General features: G+C 55.5%; 4 protein-coding genes across 4 annotated transcripts; all 4 read left to right on the forward strand.

Annotated features, from left to right (window-relative positions):
* Positions 1-1630: 1630 nt before the first annotated feature.
* On the forward strand, positions 1631-4706 carry UV8b_01100 (uncharacterized protein; the record flags this gene model as incomplete). Its single annotated transcript, XM_043138598.1, has 6 exons — positions 1631-1877; positions 2062-3362; positions 3432-3522; positions 3586-4269; positions 4344-4625; positions 4696-4706. The coding sequence occupies 6 exons, from the start codon at positions 1631-1633 to the stop codon at positions 4704-4706; spliced, it is 2616 nt and encodes an 871-aa protein (XP_042994532.1).
* Positions 4707-8367: 3661 nt separating this feature from the next.
* UV8b_01101 (uncharacterized protein) lies at positions 8368-9582 on the forward strand (the record flags this gene model as incomplete). The annotated part of the gene is made up of 1 exon (XM_043138599.1): positions 8368-9582. The coding sequence occupies one exon, from the start codon at positions 8368-8370 to the stop codon at positions 9580-9582; it is 1215 nt and encodes a 404-aa protein (XP_042994533.1).
* A 1393-nt stretch (positions 9583-10975) lies between these two features.
* UV8b_01102 (uncharacterized protein) lies at positions 10976-14852 on the forward strand (the record flags this gene model as incomplete). Its single annotated transcript, XM_043138600.1, has 3 exons — positions 10976-11146; positions 11221-14051; positions 14135-14852. 3 exons carry the CDS (start codon positions 10976-10978, stop codon positions 14850-14852), a joined length of 3720 nt encoding a protein of 1239 aa, XP_042994534.1.
* Positions 14853-18082: 3230 nt separating this feature from the next.
* On the forward strand, positions 18083-19814 carry UV8b_01103 (uncharacterized protein; the record flags this gene model as incomplete). The annotated part of the gene is made up of 2 exons (XM_043138601.1): positions 18083-18417; positions 18605-19814. The coding sequence occupies 2 exons, from the start codon at positions 18083-18085 to the stop codon at positions 19812-19814; spliced, it is 1545 nt and encodes a 514-aa protein (XP_042994535.1).
* Positions 19815-20306: the final 492 nt, after the last annotated feature.

Genomic DNA, 20306 nt, shown 5'->3' on the forward strand with positions numbered 1-20306 from the left:
TGGGCCGTGTTGAACAAATCAATCAAACAAATCGAATTGATCCTACCTGATGAGGGTACGTACTCCGGCTCCGTAAGGTACATGCAGGTACCTAGTACCTTACCTACTACCTACCTCCTACCTGGTACTACCTAGGTAGACAGTAAGGTGCCAGTCCGTGCCTCTTGGAAGTAACCTGTCATGCATTCTGTTGCTTCGCCCATTCGCATCTTATGACGGGTTGGCCAGCCCTCCGCCTCACCACGCTCGTCCAGGTGACAGCGCGACTGGTCAGGAAACACGTGGTCAACAGGTCAGGTCAGTCATTCATTGTATAGCCCCCGCCCGGGGCAAAAACGCAAGAATCGACCCGGGGGAAGCCTTGTCGCCGTGGACGTTGCTACCGACGATCGAAGCACCAAGGGGGGACCATCAGGGACCGTTTTCTGGAGTGACAAGATAGAGTTTGATTCGCTTTGATTGATACGCCCTGGGACTTCTCGAGCGAGCCTGGCATGGCATGGCAGGCTTGGCACAACAGTCCAGAAAGCGCCATCGCCCCGGCCCCCGGACCCTTGCGCGTCCCCCAGTTCTTTTGTGACAGATGATGGTGCCATCAGACCTTTGGCACTAGAGCCTTTCCGGCACCAAAGGCTTTTTCGTCTACCGAGTACGGAGTAGTCCGTACGGAGTATTCCAACTGTTGACGGGTTTTTTACGGATTCACGGCTATCGGACAGGGGAGTCTTGCAGCCAGGCCTCATCCAATCGCCACCAGGGCCCCGCCATCCAACCCCTCGTCGCTTACCGAGGCAAGGCATGGAGGTCCTGAACGAACCCCCATGTCTGCCTTGCCCGGCCTTATGGAGCCTCATTCGAATGGGATGCACAAGTTCGCAACAAAAGGGAAGGGGGAAGAAGCGAAGAGAGGAAGGAGGAGGAGGAGGGGGCTGGTGCCGTTTGGTGCCGTTTGGTGCCGTTTGGTGCTGTGTGTTTGGTGTTTGCGCAATCAATCGAGACTCTCGAGCGCGGCAGGCACCCATGACATGACACCAAGTTTCCCGCAGCTTACTACCTAGGTACCTAAGGTACTATAGGTACCTTAGGTACCTCACCTACAGAGTACCTTACGTACATGTTGGTGTTCGTGCCCATCAGGTAGGTACCTATTTTGTCCAGCCGTGCTCCTACAGTAAAAAGGTAGGTAGGTACCTAACGTAAGAGGTAGGTAACTACCTTCTTATTATTAGTCTGCTTCTTCTTTTCCCGTCCTCGCCTTGACTCCTCTTTGTTTTGTTTCTCACACTCTAGGATACTTACTTGGCTCGGTGTGATCCTGCAACCGACCGACTGGATTGGCGATAGTCAATCGCATCTCACATTGAGCTGTTCTACGGAATCCCTTCAGAAGCCACGGCAAAAAGGTTCCCCAAACGCATGCACAACAACCCCCGTCTTCAACCGACCAGCCTTGACGATATAAGAGTAGTAGTGCGGGAGCTGCTGGCACGCGAACTCATCAGAGAGGCATCCGCTGCCTGTCACAGGCCACTTGGCGGGATTCTTGTGTGTTGGTTGAACTGCCAGCTCTCTGCGCACCTTTCCCCCTCCCACCTCCCCAGCAACCCCCCAACTTGGGAGTTTGTGCTTCATGATGGATATCGTCGACGAACTCGTTATTCAACCTTTCCGCGAGGTGGTCGAAAAGGGAAAGCAGGCTGTAGCGAATGCGAATGCGAATGCGAATGCGAATGCGCGAGACTGCCGCCAAGACATGATCAAAGAAGCAGAGCGCCTCGTCAAAGTTGGCGAGAGAGGACTTTCACGCATCGAAACAAGCTGCAGGAAGCTACACAACGAATACGGCAATGCTTTCATTATCGCGCTCAAGGAAAACGGTGAGCAGCTTTCTTTTCTCCCCCCCTTTTTTTTTTCTTCTTCTTTTTTTCTTGGCCCCCTGTTCATTTCTTTCGCAATATGCGCGGGTTTGACCTCGTTAATCGTCACTGCTACACATCCATATGAGTTTCCTTCATCAGCCTTGATGAAGCAAAGCCAGCTGATTCTCACCTTGCCAAACAGATGAGATAACCGAGTGTCGGAAACAGCTCACCGATTTGCTATGGGATTTCGAGGATTATATAGACCCCGACACCTTTGACGCAGTCAAGTTTCAAGAGCTGCAGGCTCTGAATCGCGAGGCCGCGCCCAAGGTATATAATCTTTTAATCACCATGAAACTCGAAGCGTCCAGTCTACTTTACTCCCAGCTATCGCCTCCCTCCTCTCCGCACCCATCAACTCTTTCTCCAATCCAGCCAACCCCGCAACATTCTTTTCCTTTGATCCCATCACCACAAGCATCAATGGCGGCATTTCACACCGATGCTCCATCCGTGGTGGAGCATCCAGAAGTCAAGGACGCTACAACGGAATTGCTTCGCTTGATATCAAGCAGCCAACTCTCCGAAATGGAAAGCCACGTGCCACAAGTCACCTTGAGTGCCGGAGAGCAACAAGACATGATAGCCTCTCCCTCTGAGCAGCCTATACCAGCACCTCCGCGACCGCCCTCAGCAGATGCGTGGGATCCCCACGCCTCGCATTACCTTGACGACGGAAAATGGGACGATCAAAGCCTAGTTGATCAGAGGTCAACGATATTCAGATCCGAGTCGCCCGTCGACCCAGCCCTTTCTCCAGTTTGTTCTATTAGCCCGCAGGGTCAGCTGCGAGGCTCAGAGCAATCCTTTGCAAGTGTGGTGGGAATGTCCGATAATGATACTGAAGATTACAGCGACTACCGACACTCCGGGTCTAGCACGCAGTCGAGTTTTTCAACTGCCACCAGTATTGCAACCTCCCGTTCAAAACTATCCACACTGTCTCCAACCATTCCTGAAGAGGGTATCCTGTCAATGAGTCACGGGCCACGTTATAATATCCAACCACTACAACTGCGGCCTTTTCTTCCACCCCTTGGAAGGAGAGTTCCCAGCGGCTCGGTCACCAGACGAGTCGAAGATATGGGTCGACAATATGAAGCTCTGAGAAAACCCCCAAGTGCGCCTCTCCCATCCCCGCCACCTTCTCGCCATTATGGCGGTGTAAAGAACAGTCCGACTCTTAGTCCTCGTTCTGGAACTAGTATACCTAGGGGCTCTCCGGGGCTTGACGCAGCTTCGAAACTGCCCAAGGCTGAGATGGAGTCTGGATTAATTCCAGTCGAGCCGGAAGCCGTGAGCGCTGAAGCTCAAGTCATTCTCTCCAAAAAAGACTGCACTATTGGGCCGAGCAGCACCTTTTTCAAGTACAAAGGATTTTGTGAAGGTGCCAAAGAGGTCGTCAGGGGTGAAATTGGAGTAAAGAAGACAAAGAGGCCTGTAAGTTGAGGGATCCCACGGAGTCCGGAGGGCGGAATGGTCATTTCTCTTACCACATGGCATGCACAGGGATTTTCCACAGCCACCACCGTGGCGAAATGCACAGGCTGCTTGTTCGAGCTTGATTTTTCTCAAATCGAGGCCGACGTCAACAAGGAAGGTACGCAATACTGTCTGTCGCAAACGCTTCAGACGACAGAACTGACGCTACGTCTCTCTCTAGACAAGGGCAACTTTTACAAAAGTGGCATCAACTACCGCCTGCGGTTTCTGCAGAAGAGTCATTTAGCTGCCAGGCGAGTTGATGATGTCTTGTACGCGTGCGTGTTTTGCGTGCGGGCAGGCCGTACTGTAGATGAGAGCGATGCCACGGTCTTTACCAACTCAAAGGCTCTTTTCCATCACTTGTCTCACCATCCAAGGCCGCTGCCCGAGGTCCCTGGCATCGCCGTCCTGGACGGAGGCAGCATCCCTGCGCATCTGAGGAACGACTACGATATTCACTTTCTGGAGCCACCCGCAGCCCATGCTGCGCAGCTGAACGTGTCGCAAATCGTTGGGAAGGCCACGGGCGTTGCCAAGGACCAATCGCGAAAACTGTATGGCCAACGTCTCTTGTTCGACAGAAGCCCCGCCTTGGAGCTCTGCCACGGCGCCAAGTTGACGGGAATAGATTGGCCCGAGAAGCACAAGGGCGAATGGATCTTTGCATGGCATGACGGCGTCTACGCATCCGCGCCCGCCGACATCATCAAGCTCGACCCACCTGCCCCCGAAGACATCAAGATGGGAGGCAGCAGCATAGTTCGCGCCAAGGCTAGGTGGAAGTTCCAACAAAAGGACAAAGAGAAAGACAAGAGCCTGTGGTTGAAGTTTGACAAGAACGAGGCCATCACCAACATCAGCTGTAAGTGCATGCCCCGGTGACGCAAGCCAACAAAGCTACATGGCTCCCGGAGATTGACCAAATGCGGCCCTTAGACCCCTACCCGGAGTTTTGGTGCTGGTCTGGCACCAACGCGAAGGGCAAATGGGGCATTTTCCCCAAGGCTTTCCTGGAACCATGCACGATTCAGGAACTCAAGACTGAAGGCTCAGACCGTGCCTCCACTCTGTCCAGCGAAAAGAACAAGCCGTCCTCGGTGCTGTCCAAGTTTTCGTCTTCCAAAAAACGGGTACCCGGCCGACCACCCAGCATCGCGGAGTCGACGAGCAGCCGTGAAACACTGGCAAGTCAGTACAGCTCTAGCTTCTCAAGGGGTAGTAAGTGACGCTCTGAAATGGACTGGTCTTTTCTGAAACAGCCGCCCCAGTATCTAATGTACAGCATCAGACTTTATATGAAAACGACGGGAGGAAGAGAGATCCACGATTCTTGTACAAGGCTTCAGCTTTGAGGGATACGGATACCCCAACGCAATGCGTAGAATGTCGCGTGACGCCAGTTCTCTGGCTTTCTAGATGATTGATGTACCCAACGATATACCCTGTCTGACGGTTTACGGTTTCGCATTGGTAGTTGATGGTTTGATGCAATCTTTTTTTTTTTTTTTTTTTTTGGTACCTTGATCTAGTTGGGTAGTGAGCCGTGCATTACAGCACCGTACTGCGATGTCAACGCGACTTGCGTGATGAGTGAATGAAGCTGGCATGTGTTGCAAGTCCACAACGTAGCTGGAGTCGGGACGATGGATGGCAAAAGGCCCCCCCCCCCCCCCCTCTTGGCTTTTGTCATGTCAATCCTATACTGCGAAGAGCACATTTACATTTGGCTGCGACTAGAAGCTTGCCTTGACACTGATTTTACACCCCGGGCTTGCTTTGACATGTCAATCCTATTACTGCGAAGAGCACATTTGGCTGCGACTAGAAGCTTGCCTTGCCTTGCCTTGCCACTGATCGCCCTGGCTCGAGACTTGGCGGCTGCGCCAACAATAGGGGACAGGCTGGTGACTGACTCCTGAGCACTCCTCGTGATATCCTGGCACGCCAAGTCCGAGAAGCGACTTGAGGGCTTCGGACTAAAAGCCGCCGAGCCGGCGTGTCAGGCAGGTGCGGAGGAAATGAGCCTCTGAAAAAGGCAAGAACGTTTGACGTCTTGTCGATCCTACTAGTCGATCCTACTAGTCCAAGGTGGGGAACAAGCCGGAAGAAAGCAAAAGCAAAAGCAAAAGGAAAGAGTCGGTCCTCACTTGACATTCATCATCTGCCAATGCAACCCGGGCACCTGGTTGAAAAGACGTCTGAGGGTGGGGGAGAAGAAGAAACGGAGAGAGCCAAAAAAGCAATTGACTCGAAAAATGCTCTCAACACGACCCCATCAAGCAAGCTGCCTCGAAACTCGACCTCGACCTCGACCTCGACCTCGAAACTCGACCTCGACCTCGACTTCGACATGGCCATCAAGGCTGCCAACGAGTAGGTAAGCAAGTACCCGACAAGTCGGCACCTACCTCCTGCTCCACGCTCTGCAAAATCTGTCCGTCAATGTAACCCAACATCAAGCAGGCTTCTTCTTTTGTTCCAAAGGCGCCAACGTGTTATGCGTAGTCGTGCACCATGTGCACGTGGCCTCATGGCGGTGGACGACGTCGTTCAACCGACTTGTCCGCCACCTGATGCGGCAGTTTGGCCTCGACGGGAAAACGAGCACTGGCACCCAACAAGCTTACTACAGGTTTCCATGCCCTGTGCCATGCTATTTCATCCGCCAATACGACTTGTGCGCCCCCGTCTTCGTCGAGATGCCGAGCCGCTTGTGTCGACTTCGACTGCGTGCTTTGCCCTCTCACCTGCCTGGCAACTCTCGCATGCAACTGGGGTGGTACATGTTGTTGCATCGATGGCATCGACGACTTCACCGCTCCCGCAACTCGACGGAATGACCACGCTTCAGTACAACTCGAGAGTGGAATCATGTCTGACCTTGCTCCCAAACCTATTTTGCCTACCGCAATTGGAGGCCAGTCAAAAACCAGTCCGGTTGGGATTGTGATCAACTCCTTGGGCTATATAGCCCCATGCATGTTTGACGACATTGTGCGCATGCAGCCGTCACCTGCATTTGTTTACACATGCGCTTGCAAGCGGAGAGTATACGCACTTGCAGCGACCGTGTGTATTCCAGGATTCCAGGGACAGACCTAACACGGGGTTTCTGGCTTGCTGCACGTGGAGCAGCACCCTGGCGTCGATTGACTTGATTCATGCCTACTGTCGGTGACAGCACGGGAACAAGGGCAATTCGATAATCACAAAAAGTCGGGATACGCATCAGAAGACGAGGGCACGATCAGCGGCAGTGGCGGTCGGGGGCTTGGAACATTCAAGGCTTAAGCGCCAAGCTACCAAGCCCAGGGCAAAGCAACTGGACTTGGGCAGCTCTCGCTCTCGCTCTCGCACTCGCCGTGAAAGAGGTCATCTTCCGCTGAAACACCCGTGCCTGATTCAATCGGGCCATCAAACAATTCACGGCCAGGCTTGGGAGTCAGTCGGGACGGACGCAGCAGCCGCCCCCCAACCAACCAACCAACCAACCAACCAACCCCAAACCCTCTTCCCATCCATCCATCCATCCATCCATCCATCCATTCGCCGCACCCCCCCGCATATCAATTAGCACAGCGTGTTCATGTCGCTGTCCATTACGAACAGTGTCAGACGACTACAACTGGACCAGGACCTGCCAAGTCGAGAGGGTTGCTGAGGAAATGATGCATGCTTTTGCTGCGCGAAAATCCCTGAATCCCTTTCTTATTTTCGGTTCGTTGCACAGATCACAACTAGACCCATGACCCTGTGATATCATTTTTACTGTGGCGGGCAATCGCAGGGGCATTCTTTTGGCCTTTGCTGTGGCTGCGTCAAGATCAAGATGGAGCATCCCAACTGGGCCCTTCTGGCATATTGGTAAGGCTCCGCTCCATTGTTCCAGCTTGCCGGCACAGGGGGCAATGCGGAGAAACTTGCCAAATAGCAAGTTTGAGCTGGGAGCTGTCAAAGTTCGGGTTTGGGCTGCTTGCCGCCAGGAGTCCGGGGACCAGGACCTTGTCCCAAATTGGCGCGAAACCCTCTGGTCTCGCCAATCAAGTTCCGGCCTCCCCTGGCTCTATCGGGAGGCTACCGTCCGGTCGGGGGTTGCAGTGGACGCGCCGGCGTGCCAATGTTAGACAGGCTCAGCCGGGGGGTCAAGTCAAAGTCAAGCATGACTTCATGAGGCAGTACCTGTAGGAAGAAGAATCTGGCACGCCTGCGCTCGCCAATGTTGCCCGGCGCTCACCAACACACCCAGCAAAGGACGCCACCTGGGACGTCCCCCACGAATAGCCATGGCTAGCAGAATGGGCAGCCGACTTGGCTTTCAACCTGACCCCGGCACGCGATTCAAGGTCCGGGTGTCAGGGTGACAAACATAGCCAATGGTGTCATCAGGCGATCCGTGTGTAGGTAGGTATGTTATGTGCGCTCGTATACGGAGTAGTCAGCGTGGTCTCTCGTCCATCATGGATGGTGGACAGTGGTTGAGGGAGACGGACTGATTTCGTAACAGTTGGCAAGCGTTCATCTCTCTCACCTCGAGTGCTTCCCGCCCCGAAAATGCCTTGGTTTCTAAAATTGTATATCATGCATCCATTGCCGTCGTTGGCTCCCCCCATTTTCATATCACCAGGCTTCACCCCATTGGATTTGCGGTCCTGACGTCTTTTACTCTTTGATTTCATTGAATATTGAACGTCCTAGTCCTGTCGATCTTGATTCACTTTTCTTTCAGCCCAAATAAGGGAAGAGAGCAAGAGCGTACGACGTTGATCACAGTCTCTCTGGCCAGCTACAGGCAATCCTATCCTCCTTCCCCTTCCTTTCTGGTATAGGGGATAAACCAAGGGATAACCCAAGGGGATAGGCGGCTTCTCTGGCTTCTACAGCTTTTGCAGTCAATCTGTTGTTCCTCTGCCTTGCATCCTTTCATCAACTCTGGTTTTCTTTCCCGCAGCCTCGAAGCAGCATGATGATGGATGGCAAGTTTTGGAGGTATATAGCCACCGCTGGAGGGATCTTTCTGGCAGCCAACGGGATCCACGTGGAAGCAGCCAGTGCTCAGCATTATACCGACAGTGCGGTGGCGGCAATCAATGCCCTGAACCAGAAATGGTACAATGTGCAAACAGGCATCTGGGATGATGCCTGGTGGAACAGCGCGAACTCTCTTACGACCTTGGCCGACTTTGCCTCGCTGAGACTGGCCGAAGCCAACAGACTCAATCTTGGCGGATACATACGCAACACGTTTATACAGGCACAAAAGACAAACGTCCAAACGATAAAAGACGTGACCAAGAACGGCATGGTTTCATCGAGATACTGCCTGGATCACAAGGGCTGCATGAGCAAGAGGGACTTTATAGAAAAGCGAGGCTTTGCCCATTTCATCAACGAGTATTACGATGACGAGGGATGGTGGGCTCTTGCTCTGATAAGATCGTTCGACGTTACCGGTGACTATCAATACCTCGAGGCTGCCAAAGACGTCTTTAACGATATGCAGACGGGACGAGGGACCAACTGCGGCGGCGGCATCTACTGGAACAAGGAGCGCAAATACGTCAACGCCATTTCCAACGAGCTCTATCTATCCGTCGCGGCATTCCTGGCTCGCCGGGCGCCGCAAAACGAAACCTACCTGCGCACAGCAATCGACCAGTGGAAATGGTTCGAGAAGAGCGGCCTGATCAATTCCAAGGACCTGATAAACGATGGTCTGGACTCGAAATGCAACAACAACGGCCTGCAAACCTGGAGCTACAACCAGGGCGTTGTTCTCGGAGGGCTCGCAGAACTCTTTCGACTAACGGGGGAGGGCGCATACCTCGAAAAAGCGGTCCGCATTGCCAAAGCTGCCATCAAAGCCCTCTCGAACCCTCAGGGAATCCTCGAGGAGACGGACAAGTGCGAGCTGCGCGGTGGCCACTGCGGCAAGGATGGCCAACAGTTCAAGGGCATCTTTGTTCGCAACCTGAGATACCTGAACCAGGTGGCTCCTCACAGGGAGTTTGAGCAATTCATCCTGCGCAATGCCGATTCCATCCTGGCAAAGGACCGGAACGACCGCAACCAGCTCGGGGTGGCCTGGACGGGGCCGTATGTTGATGCCACAGGTCCGACGCAGAGCAGTGCGTTGGATGTCTTGGTTGCTGCCATTGAATTTTCATCAAGAAGATGAGGGACTGCCTGCCGCGTTCTGAGAAGGAGTCTCGGGCTCGGAACTGAATGCACGCGGGATCATGTGCGAAGGAGTGGATGAAATCACGACGCGGGAGCGATGCTGGCATGGCTCTGGCAATTGGCTTTTTCTTGACACACCTCGGAACAGAACCCCCATTGCTTTGCACAGTGCGCAAGGGACATGCATGCTTCATGTGTGATGAGCAGTCGGTACTTTTTGTTGCAAGGGACGGAAACTGAACGGGGGCCGTTTCGTCTGTCGATGGAAGCGTTTGAGTTTGAGACGTCCCGTCCGTTCCTTGGTCATGTAATCACTGCGGCGTGGCGTGCATAAAGCCACCGCCGTCGAGGCTGACGTGACGTGACGTCTTTTGTCGCATGGCCGGGTCGGTCGGTCTGTTGGTGTTTCCGAGTTTTTAGACAGCCGCTCCCAACACAGCAGGCGAGTACTTTATCGGGTGCGGTGATAGTTGAGCAGGACATTTGTCTCCTTCAATCACTTGAGCGTGGCATGCGTCTCCTTGTCCTGCTCGCCTGTAGCTGGCGCGGGAAAAGGCACTAAATGGGACGAGTCGTTGCAATCCAAGTCGGGCGTTTTATGTATCATTGGCAAGGAATTTTGCATTTTGACTGTGTTAAGGGGCAGCTTTCGTAACGGACCAAGGTTTTAAGCCAGTAGAAAACAGTAAGTCAAAGGGTATATTAGCAGACTAGGAAGTGCATAGTATAATAGTATAAGTACCGGCAATTTCCAGACTTGTAAAGAGCTACATCGCACTTATCACACCTGTGGGGCCCGGCACATAGCTCTGTGAGGCTATTCCCACTATATCAGGCTGTCAACATAGCAGTGATAAAGGCAGATAGAAAAAGCGTCATCACTAACTCTTAAGATATCACTTATTAGCTGTATTAGAAATGCCAGAATTCCTAGTATAAGGATTTTAGTGATAAAGTTTGGTGACAGGTAGGTAAGCCAGTTGCCAAGAGGGTACCTAGTAGGTGTTTAGCAAAGAGTGGGTCCGATACAAAAGCTGCACCTTAACACAGGTAAGGGGATTGTTAGGGTTGCAGGGCACCCGACGTAAGGTACCTTAGGTACATAGGTAGGTACCTAGGTAGGTAGGCACTTAAGGCAGGCAACCTAAGGTACCTGGTAGGTGGGAGCGGGGAGGACGGAGAGGCGCGGGCGGTCGAGCCCTAAACTCCAAAGACTCCAGTCATCCATCCTTCAACGCTTGGTGACAGCAGGTCGACGACTTCCCACCGCTTTCCATCGACCCTGCACACATGCAGTGAACCGAGTCTGGCTCGAGCCAAAAGTGGTGGCATTCGGGCGCCGTTGCCGCTACAAAGTTCCTCCAGTTCCATCTTTCCAGGATTCCTTGATTATGGATGCCCCGGAGGCAGACCTTGACATCAAGCTGCAAAAGATATCGGGCGACTTGATTGCAGATCTTGACCGCTCTCTCGTTGCATGCTTTCGCAAGCCCGGCGGCAATGGAGGCGCTCATGGGCGGTCCTTTGTGAAGGCCAGGGAGACTTTTGATTCAACCACCGCCGTGAGTTCTCGCTAGCTCTTCAACACTTTCTGCCTCGGTGGGCGCTAGGTTTGTTGCTCACCTTGTCCTTGCAGGTGCTGGACTTGTTCCAGGAGCTTCCACAGCTCCTGGATCCCCAGCTCCCCAAATGGATCCCTTATCTGGCACATCTCTACCTGGAATATTCCCAGACGAGGCGCAGAGCGAAAAAGTCCAAGTCCAGCAACTCGTCCGGTCTCCTTGTTCCTGCCGACTACGCCATCTGCAAGATCCTCTATGCTTTCTGCAAGGTCCGAGGAGAAAAGGTCATAGTCCGCTTTCTGAATGCGGAAGCCAGGTACCTCGAGTTGCTGCTGTCTGCCATGGAGGAAGCTGAAGGAAAGTCCAAGCAAGACGCACCCTCGGCATGGGAGTGGGAGCAGCGCTACGTGGTGCTTCTGTGGCTCTCGCATCTCTTGCTGGCGCCCTTCGACCTTTCCACCATTTCCACCTTGGAGACGGAAGAGTCTGATGCTGCGGTCATAAAGGGGTTCGAATGGCCCAGCAACCTCCCGAGCATCACCAAGAGGATTGTGCCACTGGCTCTCAAGTATCTGTCGTCACCAGGCAAAGAGAGGGATGCAGCCAAGGCATTGTTGGTTCGCGTCGCCATGCGGAGAGACATGCAGCAGTCTGGGGTGTTGGATGCCCTGGTCCGGTGGTCCCTCGGGTCGCTCAGACACGGCAAAGACGAGCCGCCGCTTCAGGCCGTATATTTTTACCTGGGGGTATTGTCCTTCCTGGCCGGGGTTTTGGGATCCGCCGCAGAGACGTCGGATATGAACCAGTATCACGCACCCATCTTCTACTGCATACACGACCTCACGCTCGGCAACAACGACCTATCGAGATCCATCATTAAGCTCGCCATTGTGAGAAAGGTGATTCTCAAGATTATCCGTTGCGTTGCCGTGTCTTTGCTGCGGCAATCTCAGCAGAGCATGGCAAACACGGACATGGTCGAGACGGCCGTCGGCTACCTCCTCGATAGCGTGTCGGACAATGATACACCCGTGCGGCTGTCGGCCAGCAAGGCTCTGAGCGTCATCACACTGAAGCTGGACCCCGGCATGGCTGCCCAAGTCGTGGAAGCCGTGTTGGAGTCGTTGAACAAGAACGTCCTGTGGACCCGGCCATCCGACAGTGGCAAAGAAACAAGACCCGTCCGAAATCTGTCGTCCGTTAACAATCTAGAATGGCACGGCTTGATTCTCACCCTCGCCCATTTGCTGTACCGACGATCGCCTCCTGCCAAGCAGCTCTCCGACATAATCCATGCCCTACTGCTGGGCTTGTCCTTTGAGCAGCGGAGCATGTCAGGAGCCAGCGTCGGGTCCAACATTCGCGATGCTGCCTGTTTCGGCATCTGGGCCCTTGCCCGACGATATACTACGCAAGAGCTCCTCGACGTCTCGACGACGTCTGTATTCGCCGCGACAACGCACCCTGCGTCTAGCACAATTCTGCAAGTCCTGGGTACCGAGTTGGTTGTTACAGCATCTCTAGACCCTTCGGGAAACATCAGACGCGGTGCCTCTGCCGCGTTGCAGGAACTCATCGGTCGCCACCCCGACGCGGTGGAGCGAGGCATCGAGGTGGTGCAAGTTGTTGACTATCACGCCGTGGCGAGACGATCGAGGGCCGTGGAGGAGGTGGCTGTCAAGGCGGCAGAACTGTCAATCCAATACGGCACGGCGCTGATTGAGGGCATTCTCGGATGGCGAGGTATCGGAGAGGTGGACGCTCAGTCTAGAAGGGTGGCCGCACAGGCGTTGGGTGCCCTCGTTGCTGAACGAGCTGCCGCGGAAGGCGTGGACGTCTTGTCTTCTCTCACGCATTCGGTGGACCTGGTCATGAAACGGATAACTTTGCTGGCTAAACGGCAAGTGGAGGAGAGACACGGACTACTGCTTTGCCTCGCCTCCGTCGTAGACAGAATTGGAGCGTCTATCCAACACAGCCGAGAGCCGAGTGAGGCTGAACCATTGTTGATTCGCAAGCTCGTGGCATTCGTGTCTGACGCTCTTGAGGACTGTCGCGTTACCGAGTACCGCAAACCGGAGCTCGTCGCGGAGGGCGTCAGCCGCCTGGTTGTTTCATCGATGCCGATACTCCAGCTGGCCGTCTTTGACCAGCGGGCCGAACTGACGCCACTGCAAACCGGACAGCATTCTTCATCGCCGGCTCAACCGAAAAGCTTCCTCACCGCTACTTCTCAACGACGGGTAAGCCCGAGCAACCTGTCGAGATACAACGTAGATGGGCTGCTCACTTCATTGCGGGAGGTTATCCCGTCGTGGTTGAGCCGGAACGAGCCGGAAACCGTCCAACTGTCGTCCACAGCAGCAATAGCCCTGGCCGTGTTCTCAACCAGCCAAGATCGGGAAACCATGCTTCAGGGTTGGGCCACGACGGTGGGGGCCAAGCCCACGTCTCGAGCGTTGACGACTGGTAAAGGGTATTTCCACGCTTTGGCAATGGCACAGCCCGTGGCGGCCGAGCAGGATCACGGCGCGGACGAGCGGGACGTGGCCTCGCAGGCATTGCTAAGTCGGTGGGGAAAGGACGACAATGTCGACACCAGAGTCACCATCCTGCAAAGCCTGATCCGCAGCAGTCTGCTCCAAGCGCACACCGACAGGTTTCTCAGCCTTCTTGTCGAGGGCTTAAACGACTACACCACAAATGCAAGAGGCGATGTTGGCTCACACGTCCGCGTACAGGCGTTGCGAGCGGTCCGCAGTCTGTTTGCATCACCGACGCGCCCGGAGCGTCTGCAAAGCGCCATCAAGAAGCTCATTCCCAGCATTCTACGTCTATCGGCCGAGAAGCTCGACCGCGTCCGTTTGGAGGCGCAAGCCGTGGTTGGAGCGATGATGAAAGCCGGGTAAGCACGCGCCCTCTCGATAATTGACAGAACCCATTGCTGACCGCGACATTAACTTTGGGGTATAAAAAAAAAAAAAAAAGGGACGCCGAGCGATTCCGAACTCTGACCCTGTCAAGCACGGAGTATTTCGAGGCCCTGCTGGGCCTTGTTGCCTCCGGATCCTCCTCGCGCACGGTACTCGGGTTTCAAGAAGGAGACGAGGACGAGTGGATGGGGGAGCTGATGGCCGGCTTCGTTACGTCGGCCGACACGGGCAACGATGACTTGGTGGTTGCGAGCCGCACGGCGCTGACGCGGTTTTGCGAGTCGTCCCGGGAGCACCTGGAGCTGGTTTGCGCTTCGCTGGTGCAGAATCTGCGGACACGTCGCGCAGACGACCGCGTGGCAGTGCCCACGCTGGAAATCATTGCCTTTCTGTTCCACGTGGGCCTGCTGCAGGCCAGCGAGAGCACCGACCTGGCGGACCTGTGCGAGTGCACGCGGAGGGCAGGGTACAAGACGGGCAGCGTCCGAAAGCTGGTGGCCTGCGTCAAGGTCTACGGGGCGATTGCGACGACAACAAGAGTCGAGCAGGCGCGCGGCGCCGAGGCCGGGAGGGCCGGGAGGCAGCAGGCGAGGAAGCGCCTCGGCGCGCTCCTGTCTCACCCTTGGCCGAGGGTTCGCAGCGCCGTTGTGGACGAGATGTGGGGGTTGTCGGGATTTGGGGAAGAGGGCGATGCGCAACTGACCAGCGTCGACTGGTCCGCCGCAGGAAAGGAGCAGATTCGGGCCACGGTGTACGCGTTGGGCATGGAGTAGGGAGAGGAGAGACGTCCTGGTGGCCGGAGAGCGAGCTTATCTCGTTGACGTGCGACACGCGACATGCGACACGCGACACGACTTCCTTTCCTTTGCCTGGCCATGCCGTCCGATCTGTCTTGCCAATCGGAGTCTAGCGAGGACATTTTACTGAAAAGGACGGCAGCAAGTTTTTGCTTGCAGGGGGGGAGGAACAAGGGTAGGGTAGGAGAGGGTGGTGGGCTGCACCCCTGGCCACGATGTCATTCCAGCTTTGCTGGGCTTGAGCCAAAGTCGGAAGACTTTTTTTGTTTAAAAACGTACCAACTGCATCGACTTTGCCGAGCAGCCCAGGCCCGAAGCCCGAGTCTTGTCCGAATCTCGTCACCAAGACAAGCCCATCAAGCAGGACAAAACAAATTGCAGGGTCTACGTGACGACGGGACAAGACTGGACCGACTTGTTGACCCGCAGTTGCCTGCCAGTGGGTCCGGAGTAGCAGCACGTGCGCGAGGGGGCATTGTACGGAGCAGGGCGGGTCCTCTCCCGCCCCATTTGGCGCTTGGGGCTAAGCGCCAGCAGCGGGATTGCACGTGCGTCGCGGCCACATATAATCTCAATGTCACGTGGGGAACGGTGGAGGACGGCTGCACTCACTGCACTGCGGCTGACTAGAAGTGGAAGAAGTGGAAGAAGAGGAAGAAGAGGAAGAAGAAGAAGAAGAAGAAGAAGAAGAAGGTGCCATGTTCCTAGGTACCTACCTACCTGGTAAGCCACAAGAGTGCGTACTTGCACGGGGGGCAGGGCACACCGCGGGGCAGCGGTCGAAATTAGCCCTAATCGATGCGGATGCGGATGCGGATGCGGATGCGGATGCGCTCCGTGAGACCGTCCGCTGCACATAAGTCGACCTCTCACATTGCTGCCTGGCAACATAAAGGTTGCTTCCGTCGGCTGATGCAGTCAAAGCAAGCTCCGATGGATGGGCTCGAGTTGTCGCCGTAGGTCGACCGCCAGGGATGGATGCGCAAAACCGACGACGAACCAAGGAGTTGGAAGCCTCCTCTCCTCAACCTGCCAATCAGCCGCCTTGCCAGCCTTGCCAGCCTTGCCGGGGACTTGCCACTTGCCACTTGCCACTTGCCACTTGCCGCTTGCCACTTGCCGCTTGCCACTTGCCACTTGCCACTTGCCCCTGCACGTGGAGGGTGGGCTAGTGGAGGGTGGGCTAGCAAAGCAAAGGCGGCCAGCCGTTTTTGGTTGGGCGTCGTGGCGTCGTGGCGTCAAACCCCCGTTGGCACCCAGACCGATCGGAAGTCGCCAAAACCGCACAGACGTTTCCGAGGCTGCTGCCTGCCCTGGGTACGACGTGCACGGGTTACGGCGCCGACCAGGTTTCCCACATGCATCAATTGGCTTTTGCGGCTGGGGAGTGCCTGCGATCGCCACGACCTGCGGTGCGGTGCGGTGCGTTGACTTCTGCGGAGCGAGTGCAGAGCGAGTGCAGAGCGAGTCAATCCAGCCAAGTTCAGGACGCCTGGGCCCTGGGCACCTTGGCCATCCCGAGTGGGGCGGGGCGGGGCTGTGGCGTAGCACGTGGGGCTGGCAAGTGTGGTGCTGCCCCCCCCTCCCCCCCCCCCGGTTGACTTGCATGTAAAAAAAAGCCATTGAATGCCATGCGTGGGGCTTACGTTCAAAACAACTGTCGGCAAACCGTCAGCAGCTGTCAGCAATAAAGCACTGTCAATGGCAGCTCGACTTTGCGCAGGCGATTGCACAAGTGCACAGTGCGCCGCCCTCTCTCTCTCGTCTCTCCCTCTCTCGGTTTGCGCTTCATTTAGATGGCCAGGCCAGCACAGCAGCAAGCAGCAAGAGCAAGCAGCAAGCAGTCTGGACCCGTTATCCTTGCTCCCGCCCCGCCTCCGAGGGCGAGGCGAGACCACCACCACAAGTCCACGGCAAAGATGACGGCAAAGATGACGGCAAAGATGACGGCAAAGATGACGGCAAAAGACACGCAGTAGACAGTAGAGACTAGACACGTACTGTACTTGCGGAGTCGCCGCTAGTCTGTGCCGACGTTTCAGAACCCGCGACCAGCAACGCCAAGTACGTACCGGTAGGTGTGCCACCTTAGGTACAGTACCTGCCCAACCTGCCTTGGGCTAGGAGGTACGTTGACCCAAGCAAGGTACGGAGTACTCCGGAGCCCGTACCAGCCCGTATCCGCATCCCGCGACCAGGCAGTCAAGGAAGTAAGTAGCGTGGGTAGGGACTTTCCCTACCTGGGCAGTCCGACAGTCGGATTGATGGCGATTTGCTGGACTGACTGACTGGCTGACTGGCTGACTGGCTGGCTGGCTGCACAGCTGGCTGCACAGCTGGCTGGCTGGTTGGCTAACCGTCACTGACGGCTGCCGTCAGTTGCCCACGGCCAAGCCCGGGTCAACTGCATCAAATACCAGAGACTCTTCTTCTATTTTCCATTTCTTCTTCTTCTTTCTTCTCCTTATAATTGCTTTCCTGCCTCGCGAGCCCTCATCCCGACTCGCTTGCCCACCGCACTGTTTCAGGCCAACAGTCGTCGACAGCACGGCAGCGCGACAGACATCAATAATGGCCGGCCGCCTGTGCCATTGCTCTGGGTAACCTGCAAGTCAGCAGTCAGCCGCCTGCAACAACACATCAATGTCAACTCTCTCTCTCTCTCTTTCCAGGTAGCGCGACCCGACAAGAGGCACCAGACGAGAACCCAGAAGCAGACCGTCGCCGTCGCCGTCGCCGTCGCCGTCGCCCTCACCGCCACCCAAGCAAAAATCTGACGGCGTATTGAATGCTCACCGCGGTGTGGGCGTGTTGGTGACTGAGCAAACACAGCAAGATAAACGAAACGGCGATAACCCAAGGTGTCTCGTTGCGCACACGGCCCACGGCCCACGGCCCTCGTACCCTACCCGGCTGCTGGGACTCGATGATTTCTTCCTGACATTGACTATTCGGCATTTGCATTCATTATCCGGCGAGTCTCGGTCCACAGGTCGTCGCACTTGCAGCCAGCTTATTTCTCGCCTCTCTCACTCTACCACTACCACTCACTTGACCTATTCCGCCGAGAGAAGTGCATATTCATCACAAAGACAACCCCCGACGCCATCCTTTTTTTGTAATTCCCTCTTCCTCCCTCTTCCTCCCCATCCTCGCTCGTCGGGCCCGCTTTGAAGCTCGACGGGCGCGGAGCGACACCTAGCGCCATGTCGGTGTATTCAGATCCGCCGGAACTTCGTCCTTTCCGCCTCGACAAACCGACGCTGCTGGTATGTTGGTGGGCAACCTCGTTTTGCACGCTCATGATCCTGCTGCGTGTTAGCGGCCGCTTTGTAAGAACGGAGCGTCTCTTCGTCGAGGACAAGATTGCGGCCTTGGCCGTGATTCCGCTTAATTTGCGCATGGTCTGCGTCCACTACGTCCTCTCTTACGGCACCAACAATGCCGATTTTGCCGCCGCCGAGCTGTCTTCGGAGCAGCTGCGCCAAAAGGCCATCGCAAGCGGCCTGGTTTTGCTCAGCCGATTTTTCTATGCCGCGACGTAGGTCTATTTTACTCTACTTCGGCTCATCTTGTTGTCTTTTTACTTTTCGCTTAAAACATGTTGGACCCTTTGCATCATGATGAAGCTGGCTTCGTAGCATTTTTCTCTGTGCGACAATGCGTCTCCATCGACTTTTTGCTGACTGGCTTTTTTTTTCTTTCTTTTTCCCTTTTCTTCTTTCTAGCCTGTGGACGCTCAAGTTCTGCATTCTCGAGTTTCTCAAGCGAATAACAGATCTTACCTGGGAGCGGTCGCACCATGTTGCCCTCGTCGCCATCCGCTGGGCACTGGTCTTGACCTTTGTTGGAGTCATCGTCAGCGACTTGACCGAGTGTCATCCGTTCAGTCATTACTGGCAGGTGCTGCCAGATCCCGGTGGCAGCTGTCGACAGGCCTACGTTCAGCTCATCACCATGGCTTGCTGCAACATCCTGACGGACCTCTTGCTCGTCGTCTTTCCGATTCCCCTCATCCTCAAGAGCAACATGGCGGCGTCGAGGAAGTTGCAGCTAGTTCTCTTGTTTTCCTTGAGCTTGGGCGTCGTTGCCATCACCGTCTTTCGACTGCCCAGGATTATTCATGAGCATGGCCGACAGCAGTACCGCTCCCTCCTCGCGTCCGTCGAACTGCTCTTCGCCACTGCTGCCGCCAATGCCTTGGTGCTGGGATCGTTCGTCCGGGATCGCGGAGTCAAGAAGCAAAAGTTTCGGCGCAATTCCGGGGCCGCCGACTCGTTTGATCGAACGAGCACCAACCCCCGCAGACCAGCTTTGCACCGTCATTGGGGCAGCGACGAGGACCTGTTCAGGGATGTGGGCTTGGGCGTGGATCCCGAACTGCGAGAGCAGTTGGACAGAGCCGACGTTGAGCGCATTGGTCCCGCGCCAAGGGTGATGATGGCCCAGTATCTCGCTCCCGACGTCGACTGGCAGGGCGCGAATCGTCGCAGCCAAACAGAGCGCAGCGACGACTCCCTCTTCCCGGACGACGCGCTCCTCAAGCCCGCTCTTCACGGTCGCAGGAGAGCCATGTCGTTTCTCGACGTCGGCGGCCTGCTGGACGACTCTGTCAAGGGTAGTAGTAGTGGCAGCTGCAGGCGCGGCAGCTACACGTCGTCGGCGCCGGACCCGCCGACCTCACCTGGCACTGCGCCTCCGCCTCCGCCTCCGGCTCCGGCCTCGGCAAGCAAAAGCGGGATACATCGTGGCTCAACAGCTCTGCTGCAGGACTTGGGCGGCCTGCTCGGCCCGCTCAATGCCAGGACCTCCAAAGCAAGATCAAGCGATGTGGACACGGAGCTGCAGACGATTCCCCAATCGCGGGAGGTGCAAGCCGTCACTTGTCACAGCAAGCCATCTCTCGAACTCATGGACCCTGCTGGCTTGCTAAAATGAGAGCTCGAGGGCGATTCATGGGATGAAGTGAATATTCGCTCACTGCCCGCTATACAGCCCATATGTTCACCATGACTTGTTATTTACCATGAGCAACACGAAGCAAACGGAAATCACGTCCGCTGGGCAACATGCCCCTGCCGGGATGGCATGTTGGGGGAGTTTTTTTTTTTTTTTTTCTTTTTTTGGGGGGGATAGCGTCATGAACGACGATGAGTGGTCTTTGCATGCCATTATGATGCCTTTTTTCTTTTTCCCTTTTCTTCCCTGGTTCCATTCCGCAAGACGGAACCGCATGCTGGCGTGCTGGCTGGCTAGGGTACGCAAACTGTGCATCGCTCAACTGTGAGAGGGGGCGCTGCGGTTTTCTGGCGTGGCATTGTGTGTGTGTGTTTTTTTTTTTCATTCTCCTTTCTTTTTTTTCCTTTCTTATGCTTTTCACGGATGGGCACATGGAGTAGGTTGGCTGTCGTGGTTTGGTCAACTAGCATA

Source organism: Ustilaginoidea virens, chromosome 1 (assembly GCF_000687475.1).
Source record: "Ustilaginoidea virens chromosome 1, complete sequence".
NCBI classification, from domain to species: domain Eukaryota; kingdom Fungi; phylum Ascomycota; class Sordariomycetes; order Hypocreales; family Clavicipitaceae; genus Ustilaginoidea; species Ustilaginoidea virens.